General features: G+C 37.7%; 1 protein-coding gene across 1 annotated transcript in view; it reads left to right on the top strand.

The window, feature by feature from the left end:
* Positions 1-17,999, top strand: part of LOC104531157 (adhesion G-protein coupled receptor D1-like) — an 80,545-nt gene that overhangs the window by 46,593 nt on the left and 15,953 nt on the right. The window contains exon 9 of the mRNA XM_010175961.2: positions 7,029-7,120. Within this exon, the coding sequence (XP_010174263.2) occupies positions 7,029-7,120 (92 nt within the window). The remainder of the gene's footprint in view (positions 1-7,028; positions 7,121-17,999) is intronic.

Here is a 17,999-nt window from a genome sequence, read left to right as displayed (position 1 = left end):
AGGAATGGGATAAAACAACAGCATGAGCTGTCACCCTTTGGGTGAGTTGTGGGGAAGGTAACAAGCTGCACCTGCCTTCTTAGAGTGATAAGGAATTGGTGCTATTCCTCTGGTTTTGGGATGCCAGGTATGGCAGTTTGGCTGATCAAGGCAGGGCTGTCAAGGCGAGTTTGCTGGGGTTCAGGTGGCTGCTGCAGACACCTCTGCCAGTTCTAATGAACATCATCTTTCCAGGGGAGAGTGCAGGTTCATGGCTCTGATGCTGATACATGAATGCTCTGCAGCAGTTTAATTATGCCCACACGTTAAATTACAGTGAGTTGTAGCTTAATCACTGTGATCACTTAAGGAGTCAGGGCTGCTTGCAGGGATTAAGTGGGAGATTATTCCTCTTCAGCACTGTTTCCAATACTTTAATTGATCAGGTTATCTACAATTTTTGCTGCAGGTTGTAAAGTCACAGTGGCAGTATGAACATGGAATGGACTCACTAATTAGTGAAATCAGGTTGTCTTTAAAACTGTACTTAGATTTTAAAGGCATGAGCCCAAATCTAGACCCAAGTCTGCCTGCTGTGGTGTTTAAGCACGGTCAGGTAAAATAAGATCCAGACTACCTGCATGGAGGAGCATCAAAAAGAACCACTGGCTGTACCTTGTACTTCCCTAAGAAAGCTAGAATTTCCATGGAAAACACAAAGAGACTTTTCCAAACTCCATGCAGAAAAAACTCACAAATCCTGCTCACAAGACAAAAGAAGGAAGGAGTGCTATACATATAGAACTAGTGTTTACCATTGCATATCGCTGTAACTATTTGGCAAGCAGAACATGGCTCCTTGGCTGACCTTTTCCATCACAGGCAATTTTAAACTGCAGCTGAGAGGACACCCTAACATTTTCCTGGGAGACAGGCATCTCTTACAGGCAGCCCAGTACAGCATAGTCCAGCATCTTCCACCCAAGATACAGCCTCTGAAAAACTAGGCTATAAAAACATCTATTAAGAAAACAATGAAAATAGTTGCTATATTGATGTGGCAGAAATTGCCTCATGTTACCATTTAATCAAATAATTAATGACAACACTGGAAAGTCCCTGTACAGGAAGGGCAGAATTTATTTTACCTAAGTGAAAGCATATATGTGTAAGAAATGTTGATCACTCATTTAGAACAGGCTACACAGCTCTGGACTTTGTTCCAACAAACTTTATTTCTTGTTGGCCTTGGACCTTCTGTATGTGAGTTTATATTCAAAAATGTGTAGATATTGATGACTGGAGAGCAATTAAAATAATCTAATATTCAAACGTCTCCTTCTCAGCACTTGCTTTCTGGCCATTGTTCAGCAGCAAAGGAGGAAAAGAGATGCAACCAGTAAAATTAAATCTTTCACAGTTCCTGCCCATAGATGGTATTAATCAAAATATTCCAGATAGTGAAGCATTTACTCACCTGAGAGAGCACAGCCTTCAACCATTTGCTTGTGTAGCTACTTGCCAATGGAAGTAAAGAGTTTAACTGTCTGGCTCTTAGGTATATAATATTTGTACAGCTCAAGTTATGCTCTTGTAGGATACAAATATTTTGAGAAAGAGGAAAAATATGCTCAAAAGGTTGATCCACGTAGAGCAATTTGTTAAATAGTCTAAACCCAGCTCTGCCCAAAATAGCAGCAAGCTAGCTGACAAATTATTCTCTCTGGGCATTGAATATGCTAGCTGAAAAATATGTTAGTGCCTATAGGGAAATAACAAGGCTAAACACTGTTTTGTGTATGTATGTGTGCCTGTGCTCTTTAAATAACAAATTAGCCACGAGTTGCATGAACTAGTGTTTAGATATGAAAATACACCTCAAAAAGCAGTTTTTGACTACTTCCATCCACGGTTTCACTCTGCCAAGAAAAGATTATACTGTGAAGAAAACAGGGACTGCTCTTTTCAACTCCCACTCCCTAGGCAGACACAGTCTACTTTTGTCCTGTCACAGCCTCACAGGCAGTATAGACACCATGGAGCCTTAAATCAGAATGATGTGGTGGGGGTGTGATGGGGGAAAAATACTCACACATACTTTTCTAGGGAGTAGTTCACAGAACCTCCAAGCCCTATATGGATTCCCATACCCAAAGTGCTCAAGGGATGTGATGAAATAGTTTCTTCTATGTGTAGGTCTTTTGGCTTCCACCTGCACCTTAAGGTTTAAAGATCACTCTCTCCCTCTCCCCCACCACCCAAGCCACAACACTCAAGCCTCTAGAGCATCTTCTTAAGACAACTTCAGAAAAAAATTTTGCAATAAATTTGAAAACCAAACTAATCTCAGCCAAAGTGGGCCTGGGACACATCTTCAAAGGAAAAAAAAAACAAAACAACTTGACAAAGCACCTGAATTTTTGGAACAAGACATTAAAACGTCTGGCAGAAGGCTTTGTTTGTTATCAGCCATCTGCTGCCTTAGTGTGTTTCCATAGATATGGAAGAATTAAGGAAATTCTGTGGGAAGCATCTGTGTACGCAGAGCAGTGGGCGTGCTACAGACATTGAACAAGCCATTGGGGGACAGATATTGGGCTGCAGTGGCAAGTCCTTTCTATTTTCCTTGTAAGTAGTTATTTTCCTGGTGGTATTTTACAAGTCTTTCTGATAAACAGCATTTTTATGGAGCTAAATGATTTTTATTAGCATATTGTTAACAGTTCTGTGCTGTGGGGACATCAGCTTTGTAACCAACGTCTTCAGATGGGACTCCATGGAACTTGGGTTCCAGGCTGAGATTGCCATCACTGTCTTCAGCTGATACTTGCTTATGAATATTCCATATCAAAAAAACCCCAACTCTCTCCATTATTCTTGCTGATCATACATGATTTAGTTCTGTTGCCTCATGGTATTTATTCATTCCTTTATGTACTGGTGCAGAATCAGGAACATTTTCATATGTTGAATAGAATCTTACTCTGCAGGTAGGTCCACTAATTGAAAAGTGACAAATTGTGTCCCTTATTAGACATCCTTCATCATGGGAAAAAGTGTCAGAATTGGACCCATAGTGTTTAAAGACCCTCAAACCGTAGGATTCCTCAGAGTCATTGAAATCATAGATACTTGAGTGCTGTGGTGGATTAGAGCACAAATGAACAGATCGCCGCTGCTTAGATTCTCATTTTTTTCTTATTAGCACTCAGTTATGAGCACTTTTACTACTTTAAAATTAAATTTCTTCTTATTTAAGCAACAGAAAGGCATGCAACATTTTTCAAACAAGGGGACAGATTGTAAGAAATTAAATATTAAAGATTAATGTTAGGAAAGAGTAGAAGTCAGGGATCTGTTACACCTTTTATTTATTATTTTTTTTCTTGTGTATTTCCTTTCCAACCTCCAAGTTTTGCTCTGATATTCAGCTCTGATTGGTGTGATACTACATGCATTAATATGAAGTCATGTACACAGAAGTCTAAAATAATTCAATTTAGTGTATTCCATTGGTGTGCTCCTAATGATGTCATGATAAGGATCAAATTATCTTGCACCATGAGAGAGTATGTTAAACCTCAGATTGGAAGAGTCAGTTATAATTCCCTGTACCATTGCCCGAAACTGAAGTGGAGCCTGAAATATTTTGTGGTTTTAGAGGAAAGCTGGTCAATGGATTTAATTAAGGCAATATGTTTTATCCACTTTTTTTTTCAGTTCTTCTGCGCTGCCAAGCCTTTTTTTGGCTAGGTTGCAACATACCACATCAGAGGGTTTTACACATGGGATTTCTGCGCTGCACTAAAAAAGAAGCAAAAATCTCATGAGACTTGGAGGAAATCTAAGAGAAACCCCTGGAAAAACAAAACAAAACAAAACAACCCGAGAGAAAGAATTTGTCTCACTGTATCTGGTCTGACAAATTTTTGATGAGAAAACATATTGAAAGAGATCCTCTTAACTCATTTAACTCTCCTCCAGGTCTGACAATTTTAGTCAGATGAAGTTGTCACTAGAGTAAGCCAGAGCTCCTGATGTCATTGGGATCTTTCCATGGGCTCTGGTGGGCTCTGGATCAAGCTACAGTAATGGGAACTGGCAGCTCCTGCTGATTTTGCAGAGACTTGCAAGTGCCTGGGGTTGGACAAGCTGCCTTGAAAGGAGCCCTATGCGTTAGGAAACAAACACTAATGTTATTAGCTATGTTTTTTTGAAAAGTAGAGTGTGGCCAATACCTGCAAGCAAAAATATTCTAAGTTCCTGTGTAATTTTAAGGCAAAAGAACTGCAACTGCCTGGTATCTGGCCTTTCAGAAAAGTAAAAAATAGAAGCTTTATAAAGTTCCCTTATCTAAATGTTTATTCTCCTACTTTGAACATTCCGCTATAGGTTAAAGCATAATGAGTGTTTTATCAGCTAAGCATTCTTCTCTTCAAATCATTGCCAAAAAAAATCACTGGAGGAACAATTCAGTGGCTGTATTTTGATTTCCCACTATAAGGGCAGTGGAAATGCCTCCAGGCTTTACTTACTGAAACATTAACAAAGGAAGACATTTGTAGCTAATCTGTTTATTTAGGCTGGATGAGATGATTCTTATTTCTCAAAATAGCTAAACAAAAATTTCCAAGTGGTTCAGGAAATTTAAATATAGAACTTTGGGACATGAGTGTAATGGCTCATTGCTAATTTTACAAGCACTTTGTTTTTTATCAGCAGTTAGATCAGTGTTTCCTTATCTTTTAAACATATTATCAACACACCCTGGAAAGGATATAGTCACACTGACTGCACAAGAGAAGCTCAAGGCCTTTTAAAATTTCCGCTTTAGACCATCCAAAATACCTAGGAAATTAATTTCCAATTTAATTTCTTTCATATAAAAAAATTAAAATTCAGCTAGAAATGCTGAACAGTTTGTTTTAGAAATTAGACTGTTTTAGAAAACTGTCTAATTTGTCTCCTTTGTGACTATCTTGCTTGTGCTATTTTCCTGACCAGATCTGAGGGCTCATGTTCAGTTTGAATGAAAGTTTGCAAGATTCTGAGTATTCATTTGTTGGTGCTTATTATTCATAGCTTTTATTGACCTTTGTAAGATGTGAAAAATTCAGAATTTGAAGAATGAGTTTTGGTTTTTTTTTTTTACTTAATAGAATTTTTTTGAGGAGTATTTGAATATACATTATTTAGGCATAATCCACATATTTTTAAAAATGCTACAGAGAAAGCAAAATTTAGGAGTGTCTAGAAAGAATTAGGAATGGAAGAAAACAGTAGGTTAAGTGCTTGTGAGGCTGGCAGGAGTGTGCTGTTGTCCGCAGTCATCAGAAAAAGGAATCATGGAGCAATTGTGCCAGGATGAACTTGAACTGTCAGTGAGACATCCACAAGGAAGGTTCAAAAGGGTAGACTGATATTTTAGATAGAAGACTAAAAAAGGCTGATGAAAGATTATGTGTCAGGAAAGAAGTAAAAGGTACAGACAGGCATTTTCTGTGCAATTCCCATGAAAGCTGAAGTAATGATGATGATCATTTGGTGGTCATGCAGCAGAAAATTGGAGAGTTTGGAGGAGAAAGAGGAGAAAGAGAAGAGAGGAAGAAGAGAAAGTGTAACTTGTTCATGTTAATCGTTTGCAGCTTCAGTCAATGTGCATATTTAGCATATAAGTGGGTTTCTCAAAAATGCTCATTACCACCTCAAAGAATTTATAAAAGATAATTACAAAATATGATTTGGTGGGAATAGGGAAAATGATCCCAAGACCATTGAATTTCACCTCTTATTCATCTCTGTAAAGCTGATTGAACAAATACACTTGTAATTGAAAAGCTGTTAGGTTCCACAGGGTATTCTTTAGATGGGCTAAAAAGCCATGGCAGAAATGAACCACCACAGCTATGCTTCTGCTTTACACCAGGTGATGATCTGCCCTTAGAAATCTAAAATTGTGAGTGATTTGAAAAGATTTGAAAAATAGTAAGGAAATCATTATCATCAAACATAAACATTTTTAAATTTACCCTCCCATCCTCAGAATTAGAGTATTTATGTTAAAATATAGTATAATTTAAAGAGTTTTAGAATTTTTAAAGAGTTTTAACCGAGCAGCAGCACTATTTTGCAGTCTTCTCTTTCTTTTTGTTCTATAGTTCAGGGTAGTTTTGTTCTACCCTTGTTCTTAACTTGATGCTAAGTATCAGCTTTGTAGCTGATACCTAAGTTTGGACAGGAAGGGGGAAATATGTTTTTCACCTTCACAGTCTCTCCTCTTTTTTCTTTAAACCCAAGGTCTTTGCACAGCAAGCTATTCTTTGCCACAACACCTTTAAGAGAGAAAGATTTCCTTCTTTCTTCACCTGTGACTCCAGAGCAAACTCTTTTGTTAAACATTTTCAGTGTTAGTCTTTTCAAGATTTCCTAATTTTCTGATGGGACTTCTTTTCATTTTATTGATGTTTCTGCTGGGCCTGACATAAAAAAGAGCAGGGCTTTTGAAGAGTGGAGTTCAGGCTTAACATGTTCCTCATTGCTGTTTTAAAATAATCTTGTGCTTAAATTGCCAGCAGACTTTGGTAAGAAACAGGAATTGTACACTGTGAAGTCTAGCAAGAAAGGTGTTTTCTGAAGTCCGTGCACATGCAAGCACAAAAAGAAAGAGTCTTCCCCACTATTCACTGAAGTTCTTGTCTGATTTGTCAGCTGGCAGTAGATTTTTAGGGTATTTATTGGTACAGTAGGGAACCTGAGCACTTTGTTAGCTGTGGATCAATGTACGAATCCAGCCTTATCCTAAACAGGCAAGGACGGTTCCTGACAGAAAGCAAGCACAAGCAAGAACTACCCTCTGTGGGGAGAGGGTAATCCATTGACAAGGGTCAGACCATACCAGCCCAAAACTGGAAACCCCATTTGCCAAATAAATACAACATGCAAAGATCTTATTTTCTGTTGTATTTGTACAAGACACTCTTAGGGCAGTTTGCACCTCTGACACAGACAGTACTTACTTTCCTGACCAAGTCTTGTTCCTTCTTCTTCAGGTCAATATTGGTATTCTCATTGCTGTCACGAGAGTTATCTCAAGAATCAGTGCAGACAACTATAAGGTCCATGGAGATGCCAATGCCTTCAAGTAAGTTTTTCTCATTCAAATTATATTATAACAAGTTAATAATCTCACACTAGTAATGTTATATCATAGATACATGTATCATGGGCTTCTCCCAGAACACTGATATAATTCCTCTTTAGTAAAAAGCAAAGAATGTTAAAGGTAACACATCATTGTCTTGAATGCAGCTAGTTATGAATGCTGAATGCTGCACAGCATGAAACCTGTGGTTCAACATGAGCTAAAGTGTTTTCCTGCTTATCATAATCTCCAGCATTTGCTGACTCATGGTTTTCCCTTTTGTTAATGAAGACTTTCCTCTTCCTGCTATATGCAAAGATAAATCTCACAGAGCATCATTAATCTGTACTGGGGTATTGGAACTATTCTGCTCCCTCAGAGGATAAACCTTGTTTCTAGCCCCAGTTCAGTATAATATTTAGACATGTGCTTATCTTTAAGACTCTCCCGATACTACAAAGCACACAGACTTATGGTGGATTTAAATGTGTGCTTAAATTCAACTGTGTCTTTATATCAAGGTGCCTTGAGCCTCTTGGGATGGTGGCCTCTCTAAGAGTGTATTGTCTTTAAAATATTGCTTTAGCGAGGCTAGAGGGGAAATTTAAGGTAGACACATGCTACACCTGAATACACAAGGACAAATTCTGATTTCTAAAATCTGTAGGATTACATATGGGTAGCTAAGAAGATAATTTAACATACTGAGTTTAAAGTAAGATGCTGAATATTGTTTTGCATTTTATATCCTAAAGTTGCTTTAGTCCAAATATCAAAAGGTCACTGTATATAAGTCAAGGACTATGTAACTTATGTGGAAGAAAAATGTGATGATGGTTTGTGTTAAATGTTTCTGAGTCACAGGCTATTGTATGATAAGGATTTGGTGCTCTGAAAAGGTGTCATAAAGAATAATTTTTATGCTTGGCTTACTTGTGTAATTTTTTTAATGCCATTAAGTTTCAAATATTGGTGACAGTTACCTAATTGGAGTTAGTTTAATTATTGTATACTTATCTGACAGGAAAAGAAAAACAATAAATAAGTCTACACAAAAATCTATAAGATATTTACATTGTAGTGAAATGAAAAGAATGGGAATTAAAATGGTTGTTTCAGGTTTGGCTGAGTCCCTGTGACCTTGAGAAATACAAAGAAAATGTAGAACTTTAGGAAGCAAATAACTGTATATTGTCAATGTCAATTTGTATACACTATTAGAATCATGAAGACTTTCCTCTATAAATAGAAGAGGAGCTACACAGATTACTCTATGTACTTAGATTTCCTTACTTGTATTACAGAGAAATGATTTAATACACACTGTACCCTGCACACTAATGTATATTATTTTTTTAAAACGAAAACTATGTGTGTATATAAGTAAAACAATTTATGAATGGTTGGTCTAGGAATAAGATGAAATCCATTTAACCAGGAGTATATGTTCTTAGTTCAAATACTATCAGCTGTAGATTTGGAATAGTGGAGATCTGTACTGAAAATGTGATTTCTCCAGACACCCTGGCTAAGAGATGCTCCTTTTACCAAGTAAATGTTAAAATATAGTTTTAGGATTTGACCTAACAAAAGGGATGGTGGTGGAGAAAAACTATAATCAAGGGGAAGAGATATCTGAAAGCATTCAATCATGAAATTATTGGTTAAGCAGAAATATGCTCTGATACATCAGCTTTCCTCATAGAACTAAATTAATTCAAAAAACTATAGTTGAAGTTAAACAGAACATACAGAATACCTCTTTTTCTGTAGATATCATTTACAGAAATGAGTCCTCAGAAGAAATTTGAAATGTAAAGGACATGAATAGCTGTCCAAATCAGATCTTGGAGGACATTTATACCCTGATTCAACATAGTGACGAGGCATGATGAATTAGTTTCATGTACAGAGCGTGTCATGAGAAGTAACTGGCCTGTTGGAAAAAAGAGAAATATGAGACCTTTGTGACACTGGATTTCATTTTCTTGTCATCAGTATTCCTTATACAGGTTAGAAGTTTATATGTTTAGTGTGAATTGATTCTATCCATGGTACCATTTTCCAAAAAAAAGATGAGCGCAAAACAAAAGAGGGTTCTGTTCTGACATCTGCACAGAAAATGTTTTTCATAGTGAAAAAAAAACCCCCATGTCTCCAACTGCTAACAGATCCTAGTGTTGATTAGAGGTTGTTAACATGTGAGAGTGGATAAGCACAGCAAAACGAATCAGTGACAGAAAGCACAGAAAAAATCAGAAAAATGCAATAAGCTCTGTAGTTTCTGTCAAGTTGCTGTCAGCAAGGGCTACAAGGTAGTTTTTGAATCAACAAGTTCAATTGGCTTAGGGAGGAATCACTGAAGACTGCAAAATGCTTTGTGCAATATAAGCCTTAAATAAAGGGCCTGTCAGGCATCTGTCTGGATAGTGCAGTTCATTTGATATTAGCTATGGGCGAAACTGCAATCTGGTAGAAAGAATTTATCAAGCACTGCTTAGAAACACAGATGTATTAAAATGGCACAACGTGATTGTGGTGAGACAAGAAAGCACCTTGTCACCATGTTGCAGTTGTTTGCTGCAGTGAAGTGGTACATAAGGCAGAAGTCGGGGGTTTTTTTTAGGGCTGTGTTCATGGTTTCAGAAAGCCAAAGACAGAAAATGAGAACTGCAACGCAAGGACCTGTGGAGGGGAAGCCTGCTCTATCCAATAAACTTGAGAGGGAAAAAAAAGAGGGATTTCAGTGCTGTCTTTTCAAGCTGGAATGAAATTTAAGTGGAAAGCACAATGAGAAACAGTAAGTTGCCGTCTGCAACAATTTGGATGATAGCACTTGAACAGCAGGGTTTTGAAGTTTACAAGTGATAAAGAACTGAAAGGCATAGCAAAACTGGCTGGAGAATGAGGAAAGTGCCTGTGGCAGGAGAATGAGGAAGGTGCCAGCACCAGCTTGCCTTTCCTTGGTAACTCAGGCCAATATTTATATCTGCCTTTAAGCACCTGACTAAGAGGCCTCACACTCACAGCTGTTGTTGAGTTCAAATACAAACAGCCGTTGTAGTCTGAAAATCGTAGTCTACAGGTTTTACAGAACAAGCTCGTCATCAGGTTCACCTCTTGCCAGGCTTTGCTACCAAAGGGAAAGTTTAATCATGCTGACAGGGACTGGCTTCCATTTCCACTGGCAGCCTGGATGGGACAGCATCTGGCCTGGATTCATCTCCCCTAAATTTAGAGTTCAGTAAAGCTGACACCACCTCCACCTGGACTCCTGATCAATGGAGAAACGGGTGCTTCTACCATGCAGTTGATCTCATCTGTTGTGTTCATCTCACTTGCCTTAAACGTTCTGATTTTTCCCCAGTGACTGTGAGGGAAGCCTAGACAGCCCAGCTCGTACTCAGATACCATCTCTGTGCACGTCTCGAGCCAGGTGTGGTAACTCACACCTCCTAGGGCACCAACCCATAACTGAGCAGAGATTACCTTAGGAAACTGTCAGAACAAAGATGCAGCTATGAGCCATGATGATATCAGTTAGAAAGGATATTTATTGTTAGAAAAGTGCTAGTACTGGAGCATATTTAGTTTCCCTAAAGATTAAGTTACTTGGCAACGCAAGTGGATATTACCAACAAGGCTTGTTTCTCTTGGCAACAGACAGCAATAAGCTGATGTAATTATTTAGAGTAATTGTTCCTGATTTTCCATATGGCAACAGGTCCTGTCAAATGCTGACTCAAATGCGAGTACAGAATATGTATCAGGGTGAGCCAGTGCTCAGCTCTGAAGGCAGAGTCCACCAAACTTCATGTTTAAAGGCCAAAATAGAATAGGAAGTTGTGAACAAATTTCCTTTTTTGTCATAAAAGTAATTAATTGTTAATCTTCCCTATTCATATTTTTCCCAGAATAAAGTTCAATACATTATGGGCTGATTGACCTCTTCAGGTCCAGATGTTGCTTGTCACAATGGAGATACCAGACAACATCTTCCTGAACATTTTACGCTAGTTTCAGAGATTCTTGTGTGGATATGTCTGTTTGTTTGTTTAAAGTAAATAATAATAGCACCCTCAAAATAAAATATAGGATAAAATGAAAAAGCCTCATAAAAGGGTAAGTTTATATGATATGTAAACTGCAAAATAGCCCCAAATCTAAGATAAAATTAATATAATTAATTAGTATATGATCAGAGGTGCTAATTAATGCATAATAGAATCCTGTGACAGTCTGAACAGTAAGGAATTGGTCACTGTAAGAATTTTTGTGTGTGTGAAAATGGTGACTTTTTTAGTATTTGAAACTAATTCTGCAAGAGCAGTTTACTGGTAAGAGCTGAGCAAAGAATTATTATCAGCTCCTATTTACTACTTGAATTACTTAAGAACATGCTTTTTGTAGTTTTCTGAAGCGTATTGAACATGTATAGAATATGAGCTGTTTCACTTCATTGTGATTGATTATATTTGAACCTTTTATTAGATGATTAGCTATTGACTATCAACAAAATAATTTTGTGTAATAATACAGATACTGTTTTCTGAGAATGTTTTGCATCCAGGGAACACATTTTCCACCAAAAAGCTAATTTGAATGTTTTAGTTTATAGAATACTGAATCAAATACCTTGAGACATTTAACTCTGCACACAACATTTGTTTGCATTATCCATTCTTGACTGGCCTCTTTTTTTAGGGAAATAATTGATCATATGTTTGAGTTTAAGCATATGAGTAGTCTCTCTAAGCTTAATGCAATTAAAGCAGATTAGTTTAATGGAATTGCTCACGTGCTTGAAAAAGCACATGATTACACTTCTGAGTTATGGACAATTTGAACTGTATTCTTACTTATTTGAGCTGCATGTAAAGTCTTATTTCCACTCTGCATTCATTAACTCTTATTAGGAGGTAAATAGCTTTTTTCTTGCTGCTCTACCCCTTCAGAGTCTCATTGCTGTGTTTACTTGGGAAGTTACTTCTTTGTTACAGTGAGAAAAGATATCTAATATGACAGCGTTTTAGAAATGTGCACATTTCATTACCCATGAGGAGAACTCTTCCCTGGTTAAGTCTGTCACAGGTAATCGTTTGATTACAAGTTACCTGGTTCCTGGATTTCAAGGGTTAAAGTATAATGCAATTTTAAAAGATCTTAGTTTTGCACTAGGACTAATATTAATCATAATAGAGGAAGAAACACAGAGCACGTCTCTGTTACAGGAATAGTCATTTTAGTCTTGAAACAAAGATACCAGGCTTAGCCATACCACTGCGCTTCCCCAGCTAGTTCACTTTCGCATTGTATTGTCCAGAAGAGACAGTTTCATTAACTTTTTTTGAATAAAGTGCCAAGTCCAACTCTTATTGAATACTTTCTCACTGCTTGCTCTGAAATGGTCCAATGAGTTGGAAAAATCTCTATCTTTTTTATAAAGTGTACACTTCAGAAGCCAGTGAACTAGAAGTGATAGCTATCATAACCATCCACGGAGAAAGCAATTACGACAAAATTAGAAATATTTCTTGGCTTTTTACCTCATTCTTTCTTTCATTTTACTCATTTCCTTCATCCCTCAAAACTCGATCTTCAGTCAGTAAAATAACAAAACAGCCTCTTAGTTCTCTATTGAGTGAAGGAAAAATGTTTTTTCTGTTTAGTTGAATTAATGACTGAAAATTGGAACAAATGGCAGTAGCTGCAGTGCATGGGAGCAAAACAGGGCTTCAAGGAAAGGTCAGCAGGACAAGCAAGTGATGTGAGTGCTTGTGTTAGTTTGTCCTGCATTTTTTAATATAGCATAAACCACTGTGGATGAAACTGAAAAACAGAGTATGTAGCTTTAATGCAAACATATTCCCTACTTTCATTATTTGAAAAAACAAGCTGTACAGAAAGATTTTCCCTTTGACAGATACAAATACAAGAGGGTTGTCCTCCAACAGCTCATGATGCTGCAGACATCTGTATGGTTTAACTGTGTAATTGACCATTCCAAAGCACTTTGGAAAGCCATCTATTATATCCCTGCAGCACACGGAATGCACTGTGGCAAATTGCTCATCCATTTAATCAATGATCCGTTCCATGCCATGACTCTGCATCAGTATTTTACTTTGTTTATAAGCACATTGCCTGCCTTTCAGCCCAGTCATCTTTTGTCTCGGATACCAATTTTACGAGTTAGTGCCGATACCTTTTGGTGCTTTTAACATCAGGTTTTATTCTGCAAGATACTCTGTAGTTGCTGCATTTTGTTCTTGTGATTCCATTCCTGTTTCACATCATTTGGTGTCCAAAGACTTCTCTTTCTAAGGATTATTTGCAGCTGTTCATTTTCATAGAACATATTTGTCAGCCCTGGCATTTGCTTGAGGCTCTCCTGAGAGGTCTCCTGCCAAAAGAGATACCATGATCTCCTTCCATAACTAAATTCCATCTCTTTGTGATACCATTAGAGAATTTTTTTCTTTTTCTTTTTCTTTTTTTTTCCCTCCATTCCCAGAGGGGTGAGGAGCAAGTTACAATCTGCAAACTTTTCTGAAAGTCTACAGGGGCTTTCAAGACTACAGTCAAAATCCATAGCACTAGAAAATCCTTTCTATGGCTTTCTGGGTGGCAGTGCAACCCTTGGAGAAATGGAACTCCTGCTTTTGTGTGCGCTGTTGAAAAAGAAAAGAACTTTTCCCATGTGCTGAAGGAGAGCCATCAGTTAGAAAGAACAGTGTGACAGGCCAAATCTGCTTTCAGCAATTCTTTTTCTTGACAATTTCTAATTGTGTGTAAGGAATCATGTTCATTGAACATGGCTTCAAACAGCATGAGTGATGTACCTCATGGAAACTCTTGGAAGGAGGAGAGTTGACTGGCAATAAAGGAAATAATTAAATTGAAAGTATTAAGCAATGACAATTAGTGAGCTGAAGAGCTACCGCCAATGATTATGTCTTCAACCTAATTACATTTTTGGCTCATTGAATATGACAAATACAAATGCAGTTTGGGTATCTCCTTATTAGACTCAGAATTTTAGACTAAAATACATGGGTTTGAATGTTGCCAATGAGAGTATTAATGAGGAAGTGCTAGGAACCATAATGACAGTAATAGTAGTGCTTTCTTTACCACAGCTGCTAAGAGTCATAGCACTGGAGAAAGGCTCCAGGCCATGTTGTGATTGTTCCGGTGCATTTCATGTATGTAAAACAGCTGCAGGGTGGAGGCTACTCTGCAAAATCACAGAAAAATGGACAAATAGTAATAGGCTTAAACTGATGAAAAAATTAAATATCTTTACACTTCCAGTAGTGGGAGGGGAGTTGCAAAGCAATGGAGTTGATCACCTGGTTCGCTGCTGAGCTTCTGTCTTTTGAACAGCTTTCAGAAGTGGTTGCACAAATGTCTGTCAGGGCTAATTCTGGTGCCAGGAGTGACAACTAATCCTGCCTCGTGGCTGAGCTGGAGAAGATTACATTGTGAGCCTTTCCACAACTTATTTTTTTCTTGTCTGTCTCCTTCTGAGCCAAAATAGTACTTTGTGGGAATTGTTTTCCATCTGTCATTTCTCCTTAAACAGGACTTACTGCTCCAGTGTGATCAGGGCCTGTTGACTGTGGGCTCCAAAGGAACAAGCAGCTCTGATACTCATATGGTTATTTCTTTCTTGTGTTAGGTAGGGCAGTAACAGACAACATATAAGGTACAAAATATACTAGAAAAACTTGATATTTAAAAGGTGCTGGGTTTTCTGAGTATAAAGATATAATACTTTTCATTAAAGGTGCTTAGAGATGTTTCTTTCCATAGCTGAATGTCAGGATCGAATGAGGTTTATTAAAACTTGGTTATTAAATCCCTGTGATGAAACCTTGCTCTGAGCAGAACAGAATCAGTAAAGGAAGGGAAGGGTATGAGAGAAGGGGCCAAACCTACCCACCCTTCAGCTATTTCTCATCTTCAACATCTAGAAACCTACATTGTGCTCATTGACCTATGTTTGAATCAATTTCTTGATTCCACCCAATCAGTCCGTGAGCAGGCGCTGCAGGTGAAAGCTGTTCTCTGCCAGAGCTTGAGGGTGCACTATGTTGAGATGGGGCCTCTTTAAGTCAAATCAGGATTTGCACGGCATTTAATGAGAACAACACTCTCTGCTGGCCCCATGCCTAAGGTTGGATCATTCCTAATGAGTCTTTCGTGATGCCAGCCTATGCAGGAGTTGGGTCAAAGATGTTGTTAGTGAAATGATATTGTGACATATGGAAACAATGCAGATGTGGTGTAACCCCCCACTTCCCTCAAAGTTATTAAAGAATAGCATGTTGTCTTCACTTTAGAATTATAACTACAGAAAGTTTCTGCTTTTGAAAAACTACAGTGAAAGAGAGCTTTGAAGTTCACATTCTTCTGTTTTAAAAATTTCCTAATTGTTTTTAGATTTCAATCTTTTAATATCTGACTTTAAGCCATGAAAGTATGGGTAGGAAGAGGACAGTGTTATGAGTCAGAGCTTTATGCCTGGTACCAGAGGAACAATTAAATGCTGGTCGTTCATCATGAAATGGTACAATTCACTATGAACAGCAATAACTTCAAGTTTTCTTGAACTGCTGCATTTACATCCTTGGTCCAATTTATAATCCTAGAACTCTATGTCAGCTTTATGCAAAATAATAAGATAAATATTATAGTTATGCCACTGCATAAAGTAAATGCTTATTTAAACATGTACCTTGTGCAGAGCTCTAGGCAACCTTGTAAATCACTACCTAGTCTGACATGGCTCTTGGCTAACTGTGATTTTTCCAACAATGCTCTCTCAAAATAAAATTAAATTAATGAAAAATACAAGTAATTACAATAAATAAAATGCCCTATTTTAGAAACAGAAGTCCTTTTAAACTTTTAGATAATATCTTCAGGTAAGTAATAAAATGCCATTAACTACAGATATGTTACAGGTGTTTTGGAAACAGAAATTGGAAATTATGCCCAATTCTTTTCAATTGAAAAAGACATGAGGCGGAAACATATATTTTAGTGAAATAAACTGAATAAAAAGCACTTTTCTTTTGGAACAATATTAGAAATAATAAAAAAATACAGTTACGTCAGATGATAATTGAAAGTATGAGAATGTCAGGAATAGTGAGGTGCTGTTCTCACCCCATGAAGAGCCATGTTCTTTAACTCTGCTGTGTTTATTATCCCCAGTGAGTCTCATATAGCTTCTCCAGTCACCCTCCCAAGTTATTTGCCTTGCTTTAATAAAGATATCAAAAAAACTAGGGAATATTCAACTACAGTAACAAAGAAGTCTTGGATGTTCTCATGTGAGTAGAGATAATAATGATTCAGATTACTTGTTCAAAAAAGTAAGGAGCAATAAGACAGAAATATATATGGAGCCACATAATAGGAGCTTGTTGTGAGCTATTCACTGTACAGAACAAGAGAATCAGCAAATCCTCAGCTCAGAAATGAAAAAGTAACGATGACAGAGTCTATTTTTCATTTTTATAATGTATATGGAACCACAACTGTACCCAATACTGCAGCACCTTACTAAAGCAAAGGGCTTGAGATGGTTCCACAAAGCCAAGAGAGCCTCATACACAAGTGCTGGCAGTGGGGCTGCTCCCCAGAAGCCATCTTTCTCCACAGCCAGTCACACCCCACAAGACAGTTGGCTGGCAGCTTGCAAACCTCCTGCTCCTGGAGACCTCCACGATATTGCAAAGGGGTGAGGGAGAAAAGGGGAACAGTCCGGAGCCTGGCATGACACAGCCTGGATGTGGTAAGGAGGTTAGTAGGGAAGTAGGTGCATTTTTCCATATTTTCCATTTACAAGCAGGTCCTTGGAAGAAGGCAGGAGTGAAACCAGTTAGTAAAATGTTTTGATTTTGACAAATTATAAGATTTTTTTTTTGGAACTTTTCTGACTGGGCTTTTCTGCAAGTAATACCATATCAGCTGTGACATTAACTTTGATAAACATGATAAAAGACATATGTTGCCTGACTGCTTTAATGCCAGCTTAATAAGAAATCAAGTTCTTCACATTACAGCATTGCATAGCTGAATGCTTCTGTGCAGTTTGTTATCACTAGCAGATTTTAGAAACCAGACAGCAAGACAGTATGATTATAGTTGTACTTCAACAATTCTTTTTTTCCCCTTATGTACATTTGAGACAGGCGATCAAGCAAGTATATGGCTATTTATTTGCCACTACTGCAGTTAAAACTCATATAAACCATTACACAGAAAATTACTTTTCTTTCTCAGTTTATATGCCTGACCTTGATAGCTTTGCTATTCGCTGGTACTGTTGCCATGGAAATGGGAGAATGATCTTTCTGTTGATATCATTGCATAATTAAGGGTCACTGAGACTGTTTAGGTCAAGAGATCATTTTCAGAGTTTAGCTCCTTGGGGGGTGAATGTTATTCCACAGAAATTTTGTGTATGGGTTGATGTGATTGTTACTTTGTCATCCTAAATTAAACTATGAGCCCCACTGACTTCAAGCTAAGAACCAGAAATATTTGCAAAACCTACAGATTTACAATAAGCCCCATCTCTGTGAGGCTGCTTTTGCTGGGTGTTCCCAGGCATACAGAACTACCAGGCTATGAAGTTCATTGCCACTTGTCAGTTCAGCAGTGGTAACTGGCTGTGTAATTGCTCCTGAGCATTTTGAATTGTGTCTAAAACACAATCACTTATTCTGGTAAAAGCCTCTGGTTGATGGAAATTTGAATCTCTCCAGGGTGTAGCTAGCTCAGAAGGCTTTTTTTTTTTTTTTTTTCTAATGGCTTCTCTAAAAAAGCTTGACATTTCTACAAGGGCAGTTTAAGACAGGACAAA

Source organism: Antrostomus carolinensis, unplaced genomic scaffold (genome assembly GCF_000700745.2).
Source record: "Antrostomus carolinensis isolate BGI_N321 unplaced genomic scaffold, ASM70074v2 scaffold30379, whole genome shotgun sequence".
NCBI lineage: Eukaryota > Metazoa > Chordata > Aves > Caprimulgiformes > Caprimulgidae > Antrostomus > Antrostomus carolinensis.
Note: the sequence above shows the minus strand (reverse complement) of the source record. Positions and strands in the feature narration are given on the sequence as shown.